Here is a 27,295-nt window from a genome sequence, read left to right as displayed (position 1 = left end):
GACCAATTAACCGCCAAACTTGCGCATCTTTGGGACATGGGAGCAAACCAAAGCACCCGGAAGAAACCCACATGATCACAGCGAGACCTTACAGCCTCTGCACAGGCAGAGCCCGAGGTCAGGATCGAACCCAGGTCTTCACCACGGTTTCTAACATCCTCGGCCCACTTGGTTATATACCTCCCTCTGCCTTCCACCCTTTGACAAAGCTGACCTTGGGCCATTCCTCTCCATCCCGACTTCTTTACCATCTTTAAAATATTATTTACCTATAACTTTGTTTAGTTCCCACAAAATAGCAATCGTCCACAGATATTCTCTTACCTGGTGGGTATCAAAAGTAACTTCAGTATTTATTTAGGATTAGATTAAACCTATGTTATGATCAATATTCATCGCTGCTTTCACACCACTCATTTTCTAAAGTGCCAGTGCATTGCTAGAGTTGCTGCCTCACAGCACCAGAGACTCGGGTTCCCTCCAGCCTATGGGCGTTTCAGAATGCCAAATTCACACAGTGCTGTAAATACAGATGAATCTGGAGGAAATAAATTCAATACAAGATGGTCCTTTCAGGAAATGCACGGTGGCGCAGCGGTAAAGTTACTGCTTCACAGCGCCAGAGACCCGGGTTCGATCCTGACTCCGGGTGCTATCAGTACGGTATTTGCACGTTCTCCCTTTGACCATGTGGGTTTCCTCCAGGTGCTCCAGTTTCTTCCCACACCCATAGACGCACAAATTTGTAGGTTAATTGGCTTTTGTAATCTGCCCCTTGTGCCTAGGATAGAACTAGTCGACGTGGACTCAGTGGGTCGAAGGGCCGGTATCAACGCTGTATCTCTAAAGTTTAAAGCAAAGTCTAAAGATACTATCTCACCTGTTGAGACTGGAAGGTAACTTCAGTCTTTATTTAGGGTTAGAGTAAAAACCAACGTCGTAATCAATATTCATTCCTACTGCAATAGAGCTATTGCCACACAGCGCCAGAGACCCGGGCTTGATCCTGATGATGGGTGCCGTCTGTACGGAGTTTGTACGCTCACCCTATGACCTGCGTGGGTTTTCTCCGAGAACTTCGGTTTCATCCCACACTCCAGAGTCGTACAGGTTTGTAGGTTCATTGGCTTGGTATAAATGTAAAGTGCGTGTAGGGTAGAGTTCACGTGTGTGGATCTCTGGTCGTTGGGCCAAAGGGCCTGTTTCCGCAGGGTATCTCTCAACTAAACCAAAACTCTCACGCCACCTATTTTCCTGAGCGTGAAATTATACTCCATAAAAACGGCCTGGCCAATGTGTCAACACGCATAGACTAAGAAACAAATTGATTGCGAGGTCACTCGCAAGATATGAAAAAGGTGTCATACAAATGTAAGCTTCCTCCAGCAGCTCAACAGACAGAGAGCGCATGAATTTATAATGTAATGCAAGTTGTCTTTGCAACTGAGCGGCACTGCACTGGGACATCAGTCTGACTGTAACAAGCCTGAACATGGCACCTGAATGCACAAGGCCAAAAGCCTCTCAGCCGTGTCATGAGAGATCAGTTCAGAGGCAGCAGGGGAGGAATGCGAGGATAACCATTTGAGGCAGGCAGATTTTTGCTTTCCAAAAGGATGCGGAAAACGAAGGAATTTTGGAAGAGCGAAGAAGCCATCGATGCTTCAGACGGAGTAGGGAGATCAGCGATGAATGGGCATGTATGTCACACTGTACAGAAACAGGCCCTTCAGCCCACTACACCTGGGCAAGCCTCTTCGTCCTTTGGAAGTCAAACGTGAGCTGTAAGAAGGAGTAACGGCGCTGCCTCAAAAAGGCAGCCAGTATCATCAAGAACCCACACCACCCTAGTCTCACTCTAATGTTACTCCTACCATCGGGAAGGTGGTACAGGGGTCTGAAGACCATTGAAGGGATCTATAGGAGGGGCTGCCTCAAAAAGGCAGCCAGCATCGTCAGACCCATAGCACTCTGGCCATGCTCTCATTTCAGTCCTACCATCGGTAAGAAGGCAAAAAAGCCTGAAAAGAATCAACAGGCCATTGAACAGTGCACAACACTAACCTCAACTATGGAGTTCTCTGCATAAATAGCACAGAACATTATTTGGTTGCTCTAAATATTGGCCAAGTTGGGCCTGTTTCCATGCTGTTTCACTCTGACTCTATGATGACTGTAAAGACTTTGAGATTTGTTTGCACTAGTGCTGGCGTAACTAATTTATTGAATTTTTGAGTATTTATACAGGTCCACCACCAATTTGCTGGCACCCTTGGTTCCAGAGCCTGGCCGTATTATTTGTTTTGCTTGACCAAACGAGGTCACGTCCTTGGAAGACCGTGATATTGTCTGCGTGGCATTTGCATATTCTCCCTGTGACCACATGGGTTTCCTCCGGGTGCTCCGGTTTCCCCCCACATGCCAAAGACGTGCAGGTGTGTACATTAATCCACTTCTGTAAATTGTAAAATTGTCCCTAGTGTGGAGGTTAGTGCTGGCGTACGGTGTCATCGCTGGTCGGCGCGGACTCAGTGGGCCAAAGGGCCTGTTTCCGCGCTGTATCTCTAAAGTCTAAAGTCGTGATAGCACATGCACTGTCAGTTTACCAGTCTTGGTCAATTTCAATCAAAGAACACAATGGCATTCCTATGCTTTCCGCAAATTAAGTCCAATAGTGAGGAACTGCTGGACACCACATCTTGAACTAATGTTAGCCCATGAATCATTATTAGTTTCACGCCAAAACTAACAATGTCAGTTTGTCTTCTTTCATTTGGCTGGCAATGGGCTAACAATGCTGTCCCGTTTCAAGTTAGTTATTTTGCCTGATGCTCAAGGAAATCAAACATATCTCTCTGTAACACAAAATACTGGATGGGCTTAGCGAGTCATGCAGCATCTATAGAGGGAATGGGCAGATGATGCTTCGGGTCGGGACACTTGCCATTCTTTGGAGTATCTTTGGGCAGCATAGCAATGATTGCTGGTGCTGGACGTTAACGCTGCTCCAAAAACTACAATTTCTGTAAGAGATAAGCAACCGGGGTCAGAGGGAATTTGGTCACAGGTTGCAATAGTTTAAATAGGGCAGCATAATGGCGCAGCGGTAGAGCTGCTGTCTGGGAGCACCGGAGACCCGGGTTCAATCCTGACTATGGGTGTTGTCTGTAAGGAATTTGTACACTCTCCCTCTGACTTTGGAAGGGGTAGGATGGGGACCCACAGTCCCGTTTATATCAACGGGTCGATGGTGGAAAGGGTCAAGTACTTCAAATTCCTGGGCGTGCACATCTCTGAAGATCTCTCCTGGTCCCAGAACACTGATGCAATTATAAAGAAAGCACATCAGCGCCTCTACTTCCTGAGAAGATTACGGAGAGTCGGTATGTCAAGGAGGGCTCTCTCTAACTTCCACAGGTGCACAGTAGAGAGCATGCTGACCGGTTGCATCGTGGCTTGGTTCGGCAACTTGAGCGCCCAGGAGCGGAAAAGTCGGCAAAAAGTAGTAAACACTGCCCAGTCCATCATCGGCTCTGACCTCCCTACCATCAAGGGGATTTATCGCAGTGGTTCCCTCAAAAGGGCTGCCAACATCATCAAGGATCCACACCATCCTGGCCACTCACTCATCTCCCTGCTGCCTTCAGGTAGAAGGTACAGGAGCCTGAAATCTGCAACATCCAGGTTCAGGAGTAGCTACTTCCCCACAGCCATCCAACGATTAAACACAACTTCAAACAAACTCTGAACTATAACAGCCTAATGCACTTTATCTGTTTATTTATGTATGTGTGTGTATATATACAGTGGCTTGCAAAAGTATTCATACCCCTTGAACATTTCCACATTTTGTCATGTTACAACCACAAACGTAAATGTATTTTATTGGGATTTTATGTGATAGACCAACACAAAGTGGCGCATAATTGTGAAGTGGAAGGAAAATGATACATGGTTTTCAAATTTTTTTACAAATAAAAAACTGAAAAGTGTGGCATGCAAAAGTATTCAGCCCCCTTTACTCTGATACCCCTAAATAAAATCCAGTGCAACCAATTGCCTTCGGAAGTCACCTAATTAGTAAATAGAGTCCACTTGTGTGTAATCTAATCTCAGTATAAATACAGCTGTTCTGTGAAGGCCTCAGAGGTGTGTTAGAGAACATTAGTGAACAAACAGCATCATGAAGCCCAAGGAACACACCGGACAGGTCAGGGATAAAGTTGTGGAGAAGTTTAAAGCAGGGTTAGGTTATAAAAAAATATCCCAAGCTTTGAACATATCACGGAGCACTGTTCAATCCATCATCCGAAAATGGAAAGAGTCTGTAACAACTGCAAAGCTACCAAGACATGGCCGTCCACCTAAACTGACAGGCCGGGCAAGGAGAGCATTGATCAGAGAAGCAGCCAAGAGGCCCATGGTAACTCTGGAGGAGCTGCAGAGATCCACAGCTCAGGTGGGAGAATCTGTCCACAGGACAACTATTAGTCGTGCAATCCACAAATTGGGCCTTTATGGAAGAGTGGCAAGAAGAAAGCCATTGTTGAAAAAAAGCCATAAGAAGTCCCGTTTGCAGTTTGTCACAAGCCATGTGGGGGACACAGCAAACATGTGGAGGAAGGTGCTCTGGTCAGATGAGATCAAAATTGAAGTTTTTGGCCTAAATGCAAAACGCTATGTGTGGCGGAAAAGTAACACTGCACATCACCCTGAACACTCCATCCCCACTGTGAAACATGGTGGTGGCAGCATCATGCTGTGGGGATGCTTTTCTTCAGCAGGGACAGGGAAGCTGGTCAGAGTTGATGGGAAGATGGATGGAGCCAAATACAGGGCAATCTTGGAAGAAAGCCTGTTAGAGTCTGCAAAAGACTTGAGACTGGGGCGGAGATTCACCTTCCAGCAGGACAACGACCCTAAACATAAAGCCAGAGCCACAATGGAATGGTTTAGATCAAAGCATATTCATGTGTTAGAATGGCCTCGTCGAAGTCCAGACCTAAATCCAATTGAGAATCTCTGGCAAGACTTGAAAATTGCTGTCCACAGACGCTCTCCATCCAATCTGACTGAGCTTGAGCTATTTTGCAAAGAAGAATGGGCAAAAATTTCAGTCTCTAGATGTGCAAAGCTGGTAGAGACATACCCCAAAAGACTTGCAGCTGTAATTGCAGCGAAAGGTGGTTCTACAAAGTATTGACTCAGGGGGGCTGAATACTTTTGCACGCCACACTTTTCAGTTTTTTATTTGTAAAAAAATTTGAAAACCATGTATCATTTTCCTTCCACTTCACAATTATGCGCCACTTTGTGTTGGTCTATCACATAAAATCCCAATAAAATACATTTACGTTTGTGGTTGTAACGTGACAAAATGTGGAAAAGTTCAAGGGGTATGAATACTTTTGCAAGCCATTGTATATGTATATATTATATGGCATATGGGCACACTGATCTGTTCTGTATTTATGCCTACAATATTCTGTTGTGCTGCAGCAAGCAAGAATTGACAATAAATTCTCTTGACCGTGTAGGTTTTTTCCGGGAGCTCCAGTTTCCTCCCACATCCCAAACATACAGGTTTCTAGATTAATTGGTCACCGCAAAATTATAAATTGGCCCTAGTGTGCAGGATAGTATTTGTGTACGGGTGATCCACTGGTCAACGTGGACACGGTGAGCCAAGGGGCCTGTTTCTAAAAGTTTTAAAAAAACGAAAAAGTAAAAAGCATAAAAATATATTGACCCAAAGTGAAGTTCAAATGCACGCCAAAAAGGGCGAAGTTAACCACAAAAGCTGCAATAGCAACTATGTACCTGATGTGTGGGAAGGGACTGCAGATGCTGGTTTACATTGAAGATAGGCACAAAACGCTGGAGTAACTCAGTGGGACAGATAGCATCTCTGGAGAGGAGGAATGGGTGACATTTCGGGCCGAGACCCTTCCTCAGACTGAAGTAGGTCTCGACCCAAAACGTCATTCCTTCCTTCTCTCCAGAGATGCTGCCTGTCCCACTGAGATACTGCTGCAATTTGTGTCTATCTACTATGTACCTGATAATAGAGGAAACAAACACATTTCCCTATCTGGCCACCAAGCATTGTTAATAGTTTACCTCCAGGCACCGGTAGTAGATGAAAAGATAGTGGCGTAGTCACACAATGAGCTGAACTGAGAATCCAGGATTCGTTTTCCAAAATAATCAACCTCTATAAACACATTACGCATATTTTGCACCCATGATTAAAAAACATTTTTTTAATTTAAGTCCACCCTCTCTCCTTCATTGCAAAGCATTCAGCCTGGCTGTGGAACAGTGCGGTTGTTTTCTTGAAATTAAAATAAAACAGGGGCGTGGGCAGAGTGTCAATTGAACATCAGCCTTTCATCTCTGGGACAATAGTTGACAATCAGGCCCACGTAAACAAGATCCAAATCTCCTCCGTCTCAGCATTCGATTAGAGTCACACAGGCATACAGCACAGAAACAGGCCATTCAGCCCAACCCGTCCATGTTGTCCAAGGTTTATCATTGTCACATGTACAGAGGTATGGTGAAAAGCTGTGTGGAGGAAGGAACTGCAGATGCTGGTTTACACCAAAGATGGATACAAAATGCTGGAGTAACTCAGTGAGGACAGGCAACATTTCTGGAGAGAAGGAATAGGTGACCTTTCAGGTCGAGGCCCTTCTTCAGACTGAGAGTCAGGGGAAGGGGAAACTACAGCTATGAAAAAATTCAAAACAAATCAGAGCCGGCATATATATGTTATAATGTTAAGATTTAGTATTATCACGTGAAAAGCTTTGTTTTGCATTGTATTGTCTGTTGTGATTGGATCGCAGGCAAAACAAAGGCAAAAGCAAGAACGGGGTTGTAGATGATCAGCCATGATCACATTGAATGGCGGTGCTGGCTCGAAGGGCCGAATGGCCTACTCCTGCACCTATTGTCTATTGTCTAAAACTTTTCACTGTTCCTCAGTACACGTGACAATAATAAACCTAAACCTTATATAATTACGAGGGGAATAGATCGGAGAGACGGACAGTCTTTCTTCCCAAGGCAGGAGAGCCTGGAACGAGAGGGCACAGGTTTACAGTGAGAGGGGGGAGATGTCAAGGAGATAGTGGGCTTTTCCACACTGAGGGCTGTGGTTATTTGGAACCTCACTTCCAGATCTGGGGTCAGAACTGATACAATGACAATGTTTACAATGCATTTGGCCAGGTCCTTAGAGGGGAAAGGCATGGCAGGATGCTGGCCCCAGGCAGGTGAATGGGATTGGCATAGATGGGCATTGTGGTCACCATACACTAGGTGAGCTAAATTAGCCTTTTACTGTACTGTACGACTACTGTATCATTCTACAAAAACATCATGTCTTTGCTGCTCCCTGCTCCCACGTGGCCTAAAACCCAGAGTGTAGAAACAGCGAACTGCAGATGTCCGAAGAAGGGTCCCAACCCGTAACGTCACCTATCCATGTTCTGCAGAGATAGACACAAAATGCTGGAGTAACACAGGAAGACAGGCAGCACCTCTGGAGAGAAGGAATCGGTGACATTTCGGGTCGAGACCCTTCTCCAGACTGATCCAGACTTCTCCAGAGATGCTGTCTGACCCACTGTTACTCCGGCACTTTGTGTCTTTTTTCCCCCCTAAAACTCAGCTACTTGTTTTTGTTAAACATTCAGGTCTACGCGGTGACTACCTATAATTTGCCAAACTTGTTTGAGTCATAGAGTCATACAGCACAAAACATGCCCTTCGGCCCAACTTGTCCATGCCGACCAAGATGCCGCATCTACTCTAGTCCCACCTGCCTGCTTTTGGCCCACATCCTTCTAAACCTTGTCTATCCATGTACCTGCCAAAGTGGTTGACACAAAGATAAGGAGTAACTCAGCGGGTCAGGCAGCATCTCTGGAGAACATGGATAGGTGATGTTTTGGGCTGGGATTGAAGAAGGGTCCCGACCCGAACCATGACCTATCCACGTTCTCCAGAGATACTGCCTGACCAGCTGAGTGACTCCAGCACTTTGTGTCCTTTTTTTGTAAACCAGCACCTGCAGTTCATTGTGTCTCTCTTTCAAAGTATTCAAGAGAGAGTTAGATATAGCTCTTAGGACTAATGGAATCAAGGGATATGGGGAGAAAGCAGGAACGGGGTACTGATTGTGGATGATCAGCCATGATCATATTGAATGGCGTTGCTGGCTCGAAGGGCTGAATGGCCTACTCCTGCACCTATTTTCTATGTTTCTAACTGCTGTTATTGTCCCTGCCTCAACTAGCTCCTCTGGCAGTTTGTTCCAGGTACCCACCACTCTCTGAATGAAGAAGTGTTTGCGAGTGAAAGCTTTTCTTCCATGAGACATCGGTTTACTGGCCATGCTGTCTGAAGTATGTGTTCCGCTCACTGAATTCAGACACTCTCTGCAACGGTCCAGTCATTTGCCGAGTTTATCTAAGGTACCGAGTTCTCATCTATTCCATCACTGTCACAAATCCATGGCCCATATCTATCTCAACCTTGCCTATCCATGCACCAGTCTCAATATCTTTTAAACATTGTGTTAGCAAATCCTAACCTGGAGTATTGCGTTCCATTTTGGTCAACGTGTTATAGGAAAGATGCCCAAATGCAGAGGGGTGCGTTTTTATATTGAAGACGCCCGATGCTTATGTTAAAATGTATTTTGTGTGTTCTGTTGCTTTTTATTAGTATGACTGTATGGCAAATCAAATTCCTCGTATGTTGCAAAACATACTTGGCTAATAAAGTATGATTATGATGACCTCATGTTCCTAGTAAATCTTTTCCCACAACACATTTTGCCATTGTGAAGCAAAGTCCATTTTCTCGTTGAGCATGTCAGAATATCTCGTGACCATGGGGTGAGGGAGGGGGTGGGGGAGGGGGAGGAAGCACGGCCTTGATCTGGAGCCAGGGTGTAGGTGGGTGCAGAAACACACATACGGAGGTCACAACACACGGTTGTAGGCAGCTGAGATGTTAGTCCTTCCCTCTGTAACCTAGGAGGGCCAAGGCCAGTGCTCGACATCAGGACATGCAGACTTGTGTATCCCCCCTGACTCCACCACAACTTTTACACAGGATACTGGCTCGTAACTAGACAAACTCAATCGTGAGTAAAGTTATTCACAAAGGTCATTGCCTCAAAAGACGATGCAGTGAACAGTTAAACACATTTCCGGGTGCTGCAGAGTGTAGTAAAAAAAGCTCACTGTAGTTTTGCATATAACCACTGCAGCAACCACATGAAAACTATCAAAAGGAATAACACGACACTTTAAAATCTCCTGTCGAGTCTTCTATGCAACAGACCAAACTGCATGCAATCTTGCTCCTGCATAGACAGTGTGCCGTTAAGTACAACATTTCTTCAACCACACCACAAAGCAAAGATGCATTGCAGTCTCATCACATTGCACAAAATGCCCAACTCACTTGTTGCTGGGAGTGGAAGAAGCGTGGGTATATCCTTCCAGCTATATTAGTAAACTCACACATATCTAAAGAATTAACTTTGAGATTTAATTTACATTAAAAACTACACTGACATTTCATCATCCCCCCCAACTACACAACTAGATTTGGATTCAATGGGTCAATGGTACTTTATTATCACATGTACCTAGGTACATTGACATTCCCTCTTGCACACAGTTCAGTAGAAATCCTACTACACATAGGCACAATCATGCTTAAGTACAAGTGTAAGAATAGTAGGTTACACTGAAGCAGTACACAAGGAACTGACATGCAAAAGACACAAAAGACCAGAGTAAATCAGCGGGTCAGGCAGCATCTCTGGAGGACAAAGAGGAAGAAAGATTCTCAGGGGAATAAGAGACAACCATGGCTGACAAGGGAAGTTAGGGATGGAATAAAACTAAAAGAAAAGTTGTATAACATAGCAAAGAGTAGCGGGGAGCCAGAGGATTGGGAAACAACAGAAGGTAACAAAAAGGGCAATACGGGGTGAAAAGATGAAGTACAAGGGGAAGTTGGCCAAGACTATCAAGAAGGACAGTAAAAGCTTCTTTAGGTATGTTAAGAGAAAAAGGATTAGTAAAGCCAAATGTGGGTCCCTTGAAGGCAGAAACAGGTGAGATTATTATGGGGAACAAGGAAATGGCAGGAGTATTGAACATGTACTTTGGTTCTGTCTTCAATAAGGAAGTATCCCAAATCTCCCAAATGTACTAGAGGACAGAGGATCTTGGGAGACAGAGGAACTGAAATAAATTTGTATTAGGCGAGAAATATTATTGGGGAGATTGATGGGACTGAAGGCTGATACATTCCCAGGGCCTGATGGTTTGCTCTGGGCCTGGCTCTAGAAATCGTGGACGCATTGGTGATCATTTCCATTGTTCTATAGATTCAGGATCAGTTCCTGTGGATTGGAGGGTAGCTAATGCTATCCCACTTTTTAAGAAAGGAGCGAGAGAGAAAACAGGGAATGTTACTTCGGAGTCACGTGAGTGACTACGTGAAGAACCCGTCCAGCACGCATGCGCGACATGAGCGTTCACGCAGTGCAACAGCGACGAACGGGAGTATGGGCGCTCCCGCTACAAGCTAAAAGAACAGACCGTTAGGTAAGTACTTACCCACAGGTTCGAGTTGCCAAACTTTGCTCTTCTTTGTGCTCCAGAGGAAAACTGGAGAGAGCAGAGCACCGAGGAAAAACAGCCCCATTCGACTCCAGGGAAGGAGCGTCCCATCAGTGGAGGGGGCGAGAGGCGGCATCTGGACCGCACACGCTGCAGTCCACAGACACGGGTACCGAGCCGAGCCCAGCCCGCTAGCGCTGCCTGACCAACAGCAGCGGGCTGGAGGCAAATCAAGATACAGGCCGGCCGGTAATCCCTGCAACTCCGACAAGGAGACTCGCCGCCCGAGAACATGGAGCCGCTTGAGCAAAGTTCGAAACCAATCGTTGGGCTGGAGACAGACACACGGAAGACAGATAGCCCGGCTCATTCAAAGAGCCGGCACTTCAAACTACCGCCCGAAAGCGAGAAAGTGTCTGTCTCCAAGCCTTAGACAAAGGTCATGGAGCAAAAACTCCAGTGAGACTTGCCTCGGGAGCTGGGGCAAGTTCGCCAAGGAAGCACAAACACTCCCGCTCCAGTGCACTAACAGCACTGGCCATCTCCCTCATCAGAGGCGATCGATGGCGACCATTGCTAGGCTGGTCAAGAAGAGAGGTCACTGGCTGAACAACATCGGGACCAGGAAGAGCTACTGGGTGTGAGTACCGCCACGTGGCTACACCACGAGCGAGATGGCCGTTACAGCCTAAGCTGGCGGCCAGCTTACTAACTGTCTTTTCTAAAAACCTCTCCAAGACAGGTAGTCATGAGGCGTTGGACTTTATCACGCCTCCCCAAAATTACATCTGCTCGAAGTGCCTACCATTGTTGGGGGGTACATTGAGCAGGGCATTTAAAACCCAAAATCTTAATTTGCAATATTGATACCCCCGACGTCGGCTATCATTTTGCATGCTCATTCCAGAGGGGCAGGGTAGTATGGCAAAACACCTGACCCTATTGTTCAACACAGTATGCGATCCGCAACCTCTCGAAGGAAGTCATAGAACCTGCCCTCAACCTAAAAAATTCACAGGACTGTGAGAACGCCGACCACACAACCACAGATCCTGCTATCTGGCAAAGTTACCAAACCAAGCCTAAAAACTGGACCGCATGCCAGTCCCCGCAAGCCTTTTCAGACCAGGGCCCAGAGCGGGCCCCATGGAAAATGCTCCACCCCCCAACAACATCATCCCGACAAACAAGGAACCAGAAACCGAAGAAATGAGAACACTACTAAACAACAGTGGAGGTAGGTGAGTATCGTTCCTACCATCACATAAAAGGTGAAGGGTTTGTGCTAACGGGGGAGGGGGGGGGGGGGGGGGGGGGGGGGGGGGGGGGGGGGGGGGGGGGGGGGGGGGTGGGGGGGGGGGGAGGGGGGGGGGGGGGGAACCGCACTTGGTTTTGGAAGCATGACGAACTATCACACTTGGTAGTTATACAAAAAGTATTCAAGGACAAAAATTGAATTGAGAAAACTTGCCACCAGTTCAGCATGCACCCCAAAGGGGTTTTTCCCTCCCACTAAAAAGGAAACATGAGGGACAAGCTGAACTGGAGAAGACATACAAAGGGGTCATAAAGAAGTCTTAATATGAACCTTTGGAACCATATTAAAATTTACCAAAAAAACCCAAAGATGGTGAATATCGCACCATCATTGACTTGACCACTTGAATATTTTCACCAGGTATACACACTTTAATGGAAAACTTTGTAACTGCCAAACGTGGATCTCCTAAGGATACTTTATGGTAGGCATCGACTTAAAAGATGCATACTATTCAGTACCCATTCATAAGATCTTCGGAGATACCAAAAATTTATCTGGATGGGGTAAGTATGGCAGTATAAAAGTATTGACTAATGGGCTAAATATGAGCCAAAACTGTTTTCCAAGATATTTAAACCAGCTCTGACACTATTTGGTTTAATATGTTTGCCACAGTATTTAGCTTACCTGGTAGGTAGGTTGCTGATAGTCAAATATGTTTCACGACATACCATTACCAAATTGTTAAACAAATTGTCACATGATATCGATTTTATTCCGCCCATGTGGTTTAGTATATGCCACCATGTTATATTATCAATTTATAAACGAACATGCAGAATGGTGCACTATTGAACAATATGCTTTTAACCCATAGAACGCACCCAACATTTCCAACTAGGTTTTATGTCCAGTGTCTGTAGTGATGATGACTCCATATTAGTCCATTTACCACCTGTTCTGGATATGGGTTATTTTGTTTACCACTAGCATCTTAGCTCTAATGGAAAGGTTCAAGTTAAGTAGCTGGTAATGCTGCTACTAATTTCCCAATTACTCTTGCCACTTTGCCGAATGGTTGATTGATTGTTAACCATTAATTTGTTACAGGTTTGTGCCAGATACGCTGACTCTCCTTTTGGCAACGTTATAGACAAGTGGATTGAGTTAATTGAATACCAGACAGTCCATAGTTGTGGATGGTGTCAACGTAGATTTATCTGGATAGTATGACCCAGGCTAAATATGTTTTAGTAGCTGCTGATTTAGCTATTTCCATGGTTTTGTCTGTCGTTAAATATCGTCAAACTCATGAGAGGTATATTCAACTCTAATCCCCCCAGACCTAGGTACACCCAAATCTGGGATGTCAGTGTGGTCCTGACATACCTTAGGGGATGGTCACCAGCCAGGTCCCTCACCCTGGAACAGCTAGCCCTGAAGACGGTCATGCTGTTGGCACTTGTCTCAGCACAAAGAGTCCAGTCCCTCCATCTACTACGATTGGACAATATGGTCATAATACCAGACCGTGTCTCATTTACCATTCAGGGGCTGGTCAAACAGAGCAGACCAGGAACATCAGGTCCAGTCATGGAATTCCGGGCATACCCACCTGAACCACGGTTATATGTCATGACCCACTTATTGAATTACATCGACACAACAAGAAATCCCCGAGGGAGAGAAAAAGCCTTATGGGTCAGCCACAAGAAACCTCATGGTCGGGTGACGAGCCAAACTATCTCAAGATGGCTCACGCAGGTACTGGGAGCTGCTGGAGTAAATACTAACATGTATAAATCTCACTCCACCAGGGCAGCATCCACATCAGCGGCTAAGAGGATGGACGTGCCTATGGACCACATCCTGGCTACAGCAGGGTGGTCCAGGGAGAAAACGTTCCAAACTTTTTATAACAAGCCGCTGGCAGAACCTGTATCGTTTGCCGAAAAAGTATTAGAATCTTCAAATATATAATTTAAGCCCGGGGGAGCATTTTTGGTTTTGTTATTGTTTACTAAACACCATTATTGTTTTTACAAACAGATTCATGGTTGATTATGATAACATACTTCCTCCCTCGAATGACTTTGGCAGCGAGTGAAGTATGAATTGTTACACGGTTTGAAATCACAGAGCTTTAAAATCTTCACGTAGTCACTCACGTGACTCCGAAGTAAAATAGTAAGATTAAATGTGCTTACCAGTTCGAAGTTTGATCTGCATTTTATGAGGAGTTACGATGAGGGATTACGTGCCCTCCGCTCCCACCCTCAATTATAGAGATCAACTGATATCTTAGTTCTCCTTTTCTTTACTAAGTTTATTTCAATTATTGTGTCTTCTGTGATTCCACACCGCTGCTTTGAAGTATGTCGCGCATGCGTGCTGGACGGGTTCTTCACGTAATCCCTCATCGTAACTCCTCATAAATTACCGATCAAACTTCGAACTGGTAAGTTCTCGTTTAATCTTACTATTATAGACTAGTTTGCCTGACATCGGTGGTGGCGAAGCTGCTGGTGTCAATTATTAAAGAATTAATAACGGTGCATTTGGATAGCAGTAAAAAGATTGGTCCATGGATTTATGAAAGGGAAATTTTGATTAACTAATCTGGAATTTTTTGAGGATGTGACAAGTAAAATGGATGAAGTAGAGCCAGTGGATGTAGTGTACCTGGACTTTCAGGAGAGACATAGGAGATTAGTGGGCAAAATTGGAGCACATGGTATTGGGGGTAGGGTATTGACATGTATAGAGAATTGGTTGGCAGACAGTAAACAAAGAGTAGGAATAAATGGGTCCCTGTCAGAATGGCAGGCAATGGCGAGTGGAGTGCCGCAAGGCTCAGTGCTGGGATCGCAACTATTTACAATATATATTAATGATTTAGATGATGGAATTAAAAGTAACAGAAGCAAATTTGCAGAAGACACAAAGCTGGGTGGCAGTGTGAACTATGAAGAGGATGCTAGGAGGTTGCAGGGTGACTTGGACAGGTTGAGTAAATGGGCAGATGAATGGCAGATGCAGTATAACGTAGATAAATGTGAGGTCAATCAATCACTCAATCAATCAGTTTTATTCGTCACATTGCACATAAAGTGTGCCACTCGGAAAGAACAAGGAGGCAGATTATTATCTCAACGATGTCAGATTAGGAAAAAGGGAAGTGCAACGAGACCTGGGTGGCCTTGTATACCAGTCACTGAAAGTAAACATGCAGGTACAGCAAGCAGTGAAGAAAGCTAATGGCATGTTGGCCTTCATAACAAGAGGATTTGAGTATAGGAGTAAAGAGGTCCTTCTGCAGTTGTACAGGGCCCTGGTGAGACTACATCTGTGATATTGTGTGCAGTTTTGGTCCCTAATTTGAGGAAGAACATCCTTGCTATTGAGGTAGTGCAGCGTAGATTCACGAGGTTAATCCCCAGGATGGTGGGACTGTCATATGAGAAAGAATGGAAAGATTGGGTTACTATTCACTGGAATTTAGAAGGGAGAGGGTATCTTATAGAAACATATAAAATTATAAAAGGACTGGGCAAGCTAGGTCAGGAAAAATATTCCCAATGTTTCCCAAATAGTCCAGAACTAGGGGGGCACAGTCTAAGAATAAAGGGGTGGCCATTTAAAACTGAGTTGAGAAAAAAACATTTTCACCCAGAGAGTTGTGAATTTGTGGAATTCTCTGCCACATAAGGCAGTAGAGGCAATTCACTGGATGAATTAAAAAGAGAGTTAGATAGAGCTCTGGGGCTAGCGGAATCAAGGGTTATGGGAGAAGGCAGGCACGGGTTACTGATTGTGGATGATCAGCCATGATCACAATGAATGGTGGTGCTGGCTCAAAGGGCCAAATGGCCTCCACCTGCACCTATTTTCTATGTTTCTATATGACATTTTGGGTCGGGACCCTTCTTCAGTCCCAACATGATTTATCGCCTATCCAAGTACTCAAGATATATTGCTTGACCAGCTGAATTACTCCAGCACTTTGTGCCCTAGATATGGATGATGTCTTGTTGGAACGGGGCCCATCAAGGATTAAAAGTTGAATACCACAAGAGGGGACATTTTCCAACAGTACATTTAAAGCTGCTTCCACAACATTTTATATTGCTCCACATTTCAATCTTCCACACTCCATTAAGCTAGAAAGAGTGTAGGGAAGGTTGATGAGGATGTTGCCAGGACTCAAGGGTCTGCATTATAAGGAGAGGTTGGGCAGACTAGGACTGTATTCCTTGGAGTGCAGGAGGCTGAGGAGAAATCTGATAGAGGTGTATAAAATTATAATGGGTATAGATTGGGGCAATGCACAGAGTCTTCTACCCACGGTAGGGGAATAAAAAAACCAGAGGTATCGGTTTAAGGTGAGAGGGTAAAGATTTAGTTTAGTTTAGAGATACAGTGTGGAGACAGGCTCCTCGATCCACTGAGTCCACACCGACTATCGATCACCCGTACACTAGTTCTACGTTTTCCTACTTTCACATCCTACATACTAGGGGTGATTTACAGAGGCCAATTCACCTCCAAAGCTGCATGTATTCGGGATGTGGGAGGAAACTGGAGCACCCGGAGAAAACACGCAGTCACATGGAGAAGGTGCAAACTCCGCAACGTCAGCACCCAGGACTGCGGCGCTGTGAAGCAGCAGAGCTACCGCTGCACCACCCTGCCGCACAAATAATTTGAACAGTAGCCTGAGCAGCAACATTTTTCCAACACAGAGGGTGGTGGGTATATGGAATGAGCTGCCAGGGGAGGTCGTTGAGGCAGACACTATAACAGAATTTTAAAGGCATTTGGATAGTGCATACATGGATAGAAAAAGTTGAGAGGGATATGGGCCCAATGCGGCAGGTGGGACAAGTGTAGATGGGGCATCTTGGTTGGCATTGATGAGTTGGGCCGAAGTGCCTGTTTCAGTGTTGTGTGACTCTGCAACTTATCCAAATATGCTGTTGCATACTTTTGGATAACATCGGAGCAATAAATATGTCAACTCTAAGCATCAAACAATGTTTATTTTTTTTACCCAGGACAAGCATTGTGCCCTGACCTTGCTTGTCTCATGTGCAAGCTCTAAATAAACTGCTTCAAGATCTTTGTGCACCTTCCACAGCGACCATGTCTAGATCAAGACCGATTCTCAGGGCTCCAGCACTTTACATTTCTTCATTTCTATAGGCTCACTACTCCGTCTCTCTTTCGATTATCTTTGAGGACAATTGTAAAATCACCGAAACATCATGCTGTGACTAATGTAATTCTCCTTTATCCACCAGCATCTCCTAGCTTCAACAATGATTTAGTTACACAAAACAAAGTTCCAGATACTGACTCGTAAAGAAAGTAGCATGACTATGTTCCATACAAGCAAAAACAAAATTCTGATAACCGAAACACTTAAAATATAAGCACAAAATTGTCAGGGGATAAAAATAATTAAAAGCTGACTTCAAAACACTGGATTGCTCATAATCAGAATCAGAATCAGAATGACCTTTATTGTCATTCAGACCTTTCGGTCTGAACGAAATTTCGTGCCTGCAGTCAAACATATAATAAAAATAACAAAAACACACAATAAACACAAATTTACCATCCACCACAGTGAGTTCACCAGGCACCTCCTCACTGTGATGGAAGGCAAAAGTCTTAAAGTTTTGTCTCTTCCCTCCTTGTTCTCCCTCTGCGCTGAGGCGATCCAGGCCTCCGATGTTGTGACCCCGCCGGGCGATAGCAAGCAAGTCAGTCCCGCGGCTGAATCCAGCTCCGTGAACGGGCTGGTTCAAACTCCGTGGTCCGGGGCGGTCGAAGCTACCGAAGCTCCGCCCTCCAGTCCAGCGGGGACGAAGCTGTTACTGCGGGAGTTCCGGAAAAACAGGTCACCAACCTGGGACCTGCGAGCTCCCGACGATGTCGTCCACAGGGCCCGCGGCCGAGCCTCCAAAGTCGGGACGCCTCCGCCGCCGGAACGCCGCCACAGCCCCGAAGCCGCGCTGCCGCCACTGCCGGAACGCCGCCACAAATCCAAGTTGGGCCGCTGCCACCACTGGAACATCACCACAGCCCCAATGCCACCAGCTCCGCCATTAGGCCTCAGCGCAGACAGAGACGGAGACAGGGGACACGACAAGAAAAAGTCGCACCCCCCCCCGAAGGAAGAGACTAAAACCATGTTTCTACCCCCCCTCCCCCCCCCCCCTTACACAACCTAATAAACTAAATGAAAACAGACAAAAGAAAACAACAACAAAAAAGAAAAAACAGAGCTGCCACTTCTGATGAAAAAGCACACCCAAAATTCTGAATTAATATAGACACAAAAATCCCCAGTACCTCAGGTGGTCAGACAGCATCACTGGAGAAAAGGAATAGGTGACATTTCAGGTTGAATCCCCTCTTCAGAAGAAAGGTCTCGACCTGAAATGTCACCTATTCCTTTTCGCCAGAGATGCTGCTTGACCAGCTGAGTTACTCCAGCTTTTTATGTCGAACTTCAGTTTAAACCAGCATCTGCAGTTCCTTCCTACACATTTCTAAACTAATATGTTGTTCGGAGCACTAGGGAGATTATGAGAGGTTAAAAGTTTCAACGTAATATGATCTAGTCTCCTGCTATGAATTTGAGAAAAAAATACAGTGTATTTTTTTAATGAGTAACATCACTTTAATAATCAGGATGCAACTGCAGTAACAGAGTCTTCTTTGCAATGGTGACCATTCACCAACTGGGATCGTAACCCAGCCAAACAAGGCCAGAAATCAACTCATTACAGACTGCTGAAAGAATTGCTTCAGACACACCCATCGTCAACTTGTTGATGTGTTTCCCAGTGCTGGACTCAAGTCCGCACATGTAAGGGATTTTCATCTTTTAACATTCTTGGTAAACTTTAAATCTCAGAGGTGCAAATTTTGAAAACACGGGGAAAGTTGTGGATAGGGGATGCAGCTAACTAAGCTCACAAGTTGTAGGTGTAGAATTAGGCTGTTCGTCCCATCGATCCTACTCTACCATTCAATCATGTCCGATCTATCTCCCTCATAACCCCATTCTCCTATAACCCCTGACACCCGTACTGATCAAGAATCTGTCAATCGTCTTAAAAATATCCACTGACTTGGCCTCCATAACCCTCTGTGGCAATGAGTTCCACAGATTAACTACCCTCTGACTAAAGAAGTTCCTCCTCACCTCCTTTCTAAAAGAGTGCCCTTTAATTCTGAGGCTATGACCTCTGGTCCGAACCTCTCCCACCAGTGGAAACATCCTTTCCACTCTATCTATGCCTTTCATTATTCTGTAGGTTTCAAGCACATCCCCCCTCAACCTTCTAAACTCCAACGAGTAGAGGCCCAGTGCTGTCCAGTTCCTCAACACATCCAGACAAGGCCACATGAATGCAGTGTTTCTTGAGCAACCACATGGGCCCCATAGCTGAGGAGGGATGTGCTGGCACTGGAGAGGGTTAAGAGGTTTACATGAACGATTCAAGGGATGATTGGATTAACGTAAGATAGGCGTTTGATGCCACTGGCCCTGTGCTCGCTGGAGTTTAAAAGGATGAGGGAAGACCTCATTGAAACCTACCAAATAGTGAAAGGCCTGGATAGAGTGGAAGCAGAGAGGATGTTTACACTAGTGGAAGAATCTAGGACCAAAGGGCATAGCCTCAGAATAAAAAGATGTATTTTTAGAAAGGAGATGAGGAGGAATTGCTTCAGGAGATGAAAGGAGAAGGAGGTAAATCTATGGAGTTCATTGCCACAGATGGCAGAGGAAGCCAAATCATTTGGGTATTTTTAAAGTGGAGATTGAGAGATTCTAGATTAGTAAGTGCATCAAATGTTATGGGGGGGGGGGGGGGGGGGGGGAAGGCAGGAGAATGCGGTTAAGAGGGAAAGGTAGATCAGCAATTAATGAATGGTGCAGTAGACTCGATGGGCAGAATGGCCTAATTCTGCTCCTCTGACTTATGAATTCATGACTAACCAAATGCATCACAGAATGGCAGTTCCGTGCAGCCAAATCTTTCCATCCTTCCTCCAAAGCCAACCAGTAAACCATCCAAAGATGTTCCCAGTAAAGATAAAGACACAGAGTGCTGGAGTAATTCAGCGGGTGAGGCAGCATCTCTGGAGAACATGGATAGGTGACGTTTCAGGTTGGGTCCCTTCTCCGGAGCTTTGTGTGTTTATTTATATACCTAGCGCCTGTAGTTATTTATTTCTACAGACGCCCCCAGTTGTCCGTCTGAGAGTTCAACAATTCAAGTGATCATATACTATTCCCCGAGGGACCCCAGGAGCAACCTTTTAACAGAGTGTAGTCCGTATCTAGAATAAGTGAACAGGGGAAGTTATGGAAGCTCATACAATAAATGACTTTGAAAAGACATTTGGAAGATATATATACACAACAGATAGTCTGAAGGGTCCCGACCTGAATTGTCTACTATCCATGTTGTTCAGAGATGCTGCCTGACCCACTGAGTACTTCAACATTTTGTCTTTTTTTAGGCAGAAATATGAATAGGATGGGTTTAGAGGGATATGGGCCAAATGCAGGCAAATGGGACTGGCCTGGTATGCCAACTTGGTCAGCATGGACAATGTGGGCCAAAGGGCCTATTCCCATCCAGGGTAGCTCTGTGACTCCATTCTACCTCATGACCAGATTAGGTCACAGAAACTGCAAAAGCCAGAGTAAATGCTTCCACAATTTTCCTTCCATTGAGTAAAAAAAAATTGGGGACAATAACTGAACATTTCAAGGAAGTGAAAACTAAAAGCATTCCCCAGAGTTTCTCACTTCCACACTGTCATTGAGTCATTTCAAACTTTGGCAACAGAAAATGCACAAAAGCATTATTTCTTTCGTTTACTCTGTTCTTAAAATTGACTTCCCATTATCTAGCTGTCCGCTCATCGTACACAAGTATTGTCTTTCCGCTGAATGTGACAATGTCTTAATTAAAGAGACTAGATTAACATTAAGGGGAGATCCCCAACGTTTGGGACCTTGAGTCCCCATGAAACAGACCATATCGCAAATTTCTGTCATGTATAGACGGCTAAGTTGAAAAAATATATATTTATTGACCTTTTTCGCTTTGGTTTAGATCAGTTTAATTCAGTTTAGTTTATTGTCACATGAACCCATTGCTGAGATTTTTTGGTGGTGATTTGTGAATTTCTGAACTGTGACCTTAACCCATAACCCGAGGGTTACCTCTACACAGCAAGGGAACAAGATGGAGACATAAGGAGTGCGGGAGATTGAGAGGTGATCTTACAGAGGTGTATAAGATCGTGAGGGGAATAGATGGGGTGTATGCACACAGTCTTTTGCCCAGAAGAGGGGAATGAAGAACAAGAGGACATAGATGAGAGGGGAAAGATTTAATAGAAATCTGAGGGGCAACTTTTTCACATGGGGTGCATATGGAACAAGCTTCCAGAGGAGATAGATCAGCAGGTACTATAACAGCATTTAAAAGACACTTGGGCACATAGATAGGAGAGGTTTAGAGGGATATGGGTCAAACAGGCAAGTGGGAACCCTGTAGATGGGTCATCTTGTTGGCATGGGAGAGTGGGGCTGAAGGGCTTGTTTCCGTTCTGTATCACTATTATTAGAACAAGGAACTGCGGACGCTAGAATCTCGAGCAAAACATAAACAGCTGGAAGAACTCAGCGGGTCAGGCAGCATCTGTGGAAGGGATGGACAGGCAATGCTTCTGAAAAAGAGTTCCTAACCCAAAATGTCGCTTGTCCATTGCCTCCACAGATGCTGCATGGCCCGCTGAGTCCCTCCAGCACTTTTGAGTTTTGCTCAGGGGAAGAAGCAGAGATGCTCCAGATTGAACGGTTCTTTTCCATTTAAGCAGCAGAATCTGGTCAATGTATCTGATCTATAACCATTTTGCTTTGTGATCCCTGTTCTTCAAGGAATCTACCAGCACGTTATTGCAGACTCAGGGACTGTTTCTTCCCAGCTGTTATCAGGCAACTGAACCATCCTATCACCAAGTAGAGAGAGATCCCATCGCATTTACTTCATTGGAGACCTTTGAATTATTTTTAGTTGGACTTTATCTTGCACTTAATGTTCTACCCTTTATCCTGTGTCTGTACTCTGTGGACGGCTTGATTGCAATCTTGTATAGTCTTTAGCTGACTGAATAGCATGCAATAAAAAAAGCTTTTCAATGTTCCACGGAACACGTAACAGTAATAATAAATTAAATTGAACCAAAACTGATCAATCTGATAAGCTTTCCTCAAATCCCGCTCAATTTGATGTCTTTCAATCGCTATTTAATTAGTTTCTCTTCAATGTATATATTAATCTACATTTTCATCATCTCCTGTGTGCGTTGCTATCAAACGTGTATTTTAAAAACTCCCCACTCGTTGAATATCTACACCTATCTTATCAGTCACCTCTTCATATCATTGCATCAATCTTGCTGCAAAATGCAGCACTTGCTTTTAATTGCTCCACCCCAGAACAGGAAAGCAGTTTGAGGTACACACTCGAGATCCCTCTTGAATTTCTGAGCCCCCTAGTTTTAGAATCCTCTACCCGGGGAAAAAGACTATGAGCGTTCACTTTATCCAAACCTCTCAAGATCTTGTACCCCTTAAAAAGGTCACCCCTCAAAGTCTCCTATGCTCCAAGTACACAAATTCACAGCCCATCAAACCACTCCCTATAACTCAAGCCCAGGTTACATCCTGGTGAATATCTTCTGCACTCTTTCCAACTTAATGACATCCTTCCTGGAGCTGGGTGACCAGAACTGCTTTTTACATTCGGTGTTAAATCCAATCCCTTTCAGAAAAAAAATCATCAGTGATATTACTGTCAATACGCAACTGTAAAATCTGAAACTATCTTTCAACATCTGGACAAGTGGGCTGGCAGGGAGATCAGTTTGCATGAAGGTCTAGGTTGTGGAAGCAGCCCAGACTATCTGGCAAACCCACTCCCTTCTATTGACTCCATCTACATACAATGCTGCCTTGGCAAACCACGGACCATTCTCAACCCTGCCACCTTCTCCTCCCCTCTCCCATCAAGCAAGAGCTACACCTCCAGGTTCAGGGACAGTTTCTTCCCAGCTGTTATCAGGCAACTGAACCATCCACTCACCAACTAGAGAGCGGTCCTGAGCTACTATCTACCTCATTGGAGGCCTTGAATTATCTTTGATCGGACTTTAATGAAAGTTATCCTGTAGTTGATTGTAATCATGTACAGCGTTTCCACTGGCTGGTTAGTGCACAACCATGGTACACATGGCAATAAACTAAACTAAAACAACGTCAACTTCTGTATTGAAAAGGAACCCAATCTCATGGCAATTAAACAACTTTCACCACAGTCACACTCCCAGGATATGTTTCACCTGGAAAAGGAGGGCTATTTCAGTAAGAAATCAACTCAGCTAAACCAAACAGAGCACAAAGAATTTGACTGCCAATGGCAGACTAATTACTAGGTCAATCAATATTTGAAAATCTCAATGATCAAGGCACACGTTACCTTCATTTTCAGAAGTCGGGCAAGTCACCTTGAAGACAAGATCGAAAGTCCTTTCTGGGCTCTCTCTGTAAATGAAGAAGAAATTCCACGAGTAAAACAGATTTGTCCAGCAAATTAGAAATATGAAAATGTAACAAGATCAAAATTCCAAGCAAGAATACCATTGAACTTTGAACAGGACAGCGCAGGAATGGACCCTTCGACACACAATGTCTAAGTTAAACGGATCTCCTCTGCCCAGTAATAATCCGTACCTCCCCCACTCCCTGCATCCCATCTATGAAGTCGCTGAAACACCGCTACAGTATCTGTCTCCACCACAACCCCTGGCAGTGTGTTCCAAGCACCCACTCAAGCTAAGCTGATCATGATGATAGATGATGATGATAGATCATCATGATCAAAGAATGCCAGTCATTTAAGAATACAGAACAGTGCAGCATAGGAACAGGCCCTTCGGCCCACAATGTCTGTGCTGAGCATGATGCCAAGTTAAACGCTCTCATCTGCCCTGTCCACATCCCTCCATTCCCTGCATATCCATGTACCTATCCAAAAACCTCGAATATCACTATCGTATCGGCCTCACCACCACTCCTGGGAATGCTAGTCCAGGTACCCACTGCAATCTGTGCAGCTAAAAAAAACATTTACAAATTTCCATTTAACTTTGCCCCAAATAATTACTAGATCAATCTAGTGTTTGATAATTCCACCCGAGGACATTTTACCTACATTTTCATTATTTTACATACTCACTTTTCAGACAAATCGAATCATTCTGGGCTATCCCTTAAAACCACTAAACCCCACCCTCATAAACAGATTAACTGTCCAGTTAATTAAAAATATTTCAATTGCATTTATAAATGGAACATGCACACGGCCTTTATAAAACTTTGAACTGCACCCAAAAAGGAATGGACCTTTCTCCACAACCCCAAGTTAAACGGATCCCACCCCAAATAATCCCCCCCCCACTCCCTGTATTATTCTAAAAAAAAGCTGAAACACCGCTACAGTATCTGTCTCCACCACAACCCCTGGCAGTGTGTTCCAAGCACCCACTCAAGCTAAGCTGATCATAATGATAAATGAAGAAGATAGATCATCATGATCAAAGAATGCCAGTCGTTTAAGAATACAGAACAGTGCAGCATAGGAACAGGCCCTTCGGCCCACAATATCTGTGCTGAGCATGATGCCAAGTTAAACGCTCTCATCTGCCCTGTCCACATCCCTCCATTCCCTGCATATCCATGTACCTATCCAAAAACCTTGAATATCACTATCGTATCGGCCTCCACCACCACTCCTGGTAATGCAGTCCAGGCACCCACTGCCCTCTGCGCAAAAAAAATAATTTACCCCCATATTTCCATTCAATTTTGCCCCTCTCACCTTGTAGCCATGTCTTCTAGTGTTAGATAATTCCACCCGAGGACATTTTACATACATTTCTCATTATTTTACATACTAACTTTTCATTCAAACCTCATCATTCTTGGTATCCCTTAAAACCACTAAACCCTGCCCTCATACCACGAATATAACTGTTTCGTTAATAAAACAATGTTTCAATTGCATTTATAAATGGAACATGGACACGGCCTTTATAAACCATCCCAACTGCACCCAAAAAGGTGAGCTGCTTTCTCCAAACCCCCTGTCCCACCCAAGCCCCCCAGGGTTATTATAAAAAAGACACAAAGTGCTGGAGGAACTCAGCGGGTCAGGCAGCATCTCTGGAGAACATGGATAGTTGACGTTTCTGGTCGGGATCCTTCCTCAGATTGACAGCGGCATCGGTGGAGGTAATGTATTAACTACATTTTGGGTCGGGACCCTTCTTAAGATCGATGGAGTAGAGGTGGGGGGGAGAAATCAGGAAAAATGAAAAGGGGGCAAGACCACACTTGGCAAGTGTTCAAGAACGAACTGCAGATGCTGGAAAATCGAAAGTACACAAAAATGCTGGAGAAACTCAGCGGGTGCAGCAGCATCTATGGAGCGAAGGAAATAGGTAACGTTTCGGGCCGAAACCCTTCTTCAGACTGAAGAAGATAGACACAAAATGCTGGAGTAACTCAGCAGGACAGGCAGCATCTCTGGAGAGAAGGAATGGGTGGCGTTTTGGGTTGACACCTTGCCTCATACACTAAAAATAAACTCTTGTATTGAGAATTGGATGTAATGAAGTCTCATTACTGGGGGTAGGATACCTGGCAATAAACAGACCGATGGATATTATGAGATGCAGGATTCAGATGAATAATCTACTATCTGCCCTTGATGCCACATGGGTGGAATTTGGACATTCATATGTATGCTAGTCATTAAACTAGAGTCTGGAGGCAATACTACATTCTGTATAATCAGACAGTCTGCTAAATTTGGATCCCTTCAATTATTTCCAAAGTGGATATCAAATGGAGATACAATCTATACTAAGTAACGTGTTGGAGGACAGAGCCAGTCTGAAAAAGGGTCCTGACACAAAACATCTTTAGTCATTCTGAGGAAGGGTCCCAACCTGAAACATCACCTGAAACATCCATTTCCAGCCACAGATTTTAGACGCAAAACTTGAGAGACACGGTGCGGATGCCAACTATCGATCAACCCGTCCACTAGTAATATCCTACACACTGGGAAAATTTACAATTTTACTGAAGCCAATTAACCTACAAACCCGCACGTCTTTGGACTGTGGGAGGAAACTGGAGCATCCGGAGAAAACCCAAGCAGTCACGGGGTGAACGTGCAAACTCCGTACAGACGTGACCCGTGGTCAGGCTCGATCCAAGGTCTCTAGCGATGTAAGGCAGCAACCATACCTTCCCTTCTAAAGGGATTCTGCCTGGTGCGCTGAGTTCCCCCAGCACTTTGTGTTTTGGTCAAGATGCCAGCAACTGTACTTCCTTGTGACTCCAGAATCTATACTAAGTGGTTGACCATATCATTGAATACCAATACAGGGCATCAATGGCACATCCAGCCTAACTCCTTCACGTAAAGAGAACATTGCAATCCTCCACAACATCAGAGATTGCACAAGGAATATCATCGACCCTTTCCCGTGACTTTCAGTCTGAAGAAGGATCTCAACCCGAAACGTTACCCATTCCTTCTCTCCAGAGATGCTGCCTGTCCCGCTGAGTTACTCCAGCATTTTGTGTCCATCTTCAGTATAAACCCGCATCTGCAGTTGCTTCCTACACAAGACAATATGTGTGAAGAAGATGTGTCCCGACCCGAATTGTCACCTATCCAGGTTGATAGGATGGATTCGGCCGATAGTCTACTCCACCATTCAATCAAGTCTGTTCTATCTCTCCCTCCCAACCCCATTCTCCTGCCTGCTCCCCATAACATCTGGCACCCGTACTAATCAAGAATGTGTCAATCTCCATCTTAAAAATAACGCACCATCTGTGCCAGTGAATTCCACAGATTCACCACCCTTGACTAAAGATATTCCTCTTCATCTCCTTTCTACAGGTTCGCCCTTATATTCCGAGGCTGTGCCATCTGCTCCCAAGCTCTCCCATTAGTGGAAACATCCCCTCCTCATCCATTCTATCCAGGCCATTTACTATTTGGTAAGTTTCAATTAGCATCAGGATCCTTCTTCACACTAACTGCAGTAGGGAGGGACATTACTACAGCAGTTTGTGTCTTTTTGTTTGTAAAACCAGCGTCTGCCGTTCCTTGCACCTCCTAAGGTTCACACTTGTGCTCCCAGGGCAGTCACAAGCAGAAACACAGCCTGCCCCTGAACCTTGCCACTAGAAAAGATTACGCGA

General features: G+C 44.8%; 1 protein-coding gene across 1 annotated transcript in view; it reads right to left on the bottom strand.

The window, feature by feature from the left end:
- dennd1b (DENN/MADD domain containing 1B) overlaps positions 1 to 27,295 on the bottom strand; it is a 289,189-nt gene that overhangs the window by 256,973 nt on the left and 4,921 nt on the right. The window contains 1 exon segment of the mRNA XM_055642397.1: positions 23,490 to 23,554. Coding sequence (XP_055498372.1) covers positions 23,490 to 23,554 — 65 coding nt within the window.

This window comes from Leucoraja erinacea, chromosome 10 (genome assembly GCF_028641065.1).
Source record: "Leucoraja erinacea ecotype New England chromosome 10, Leri_hhj_1, whole genome shotgun sequence".
Taxonomy (NCBI): Eukaryota; Metazoa; Chordata; class Chondrichthyes; order Rajiformes; family Rajidae; genus Leucoraja; species Leucoraja erinaceus.
This window is presented reverse-complemented; position numbering and strand designations above follow the sequence as displayed.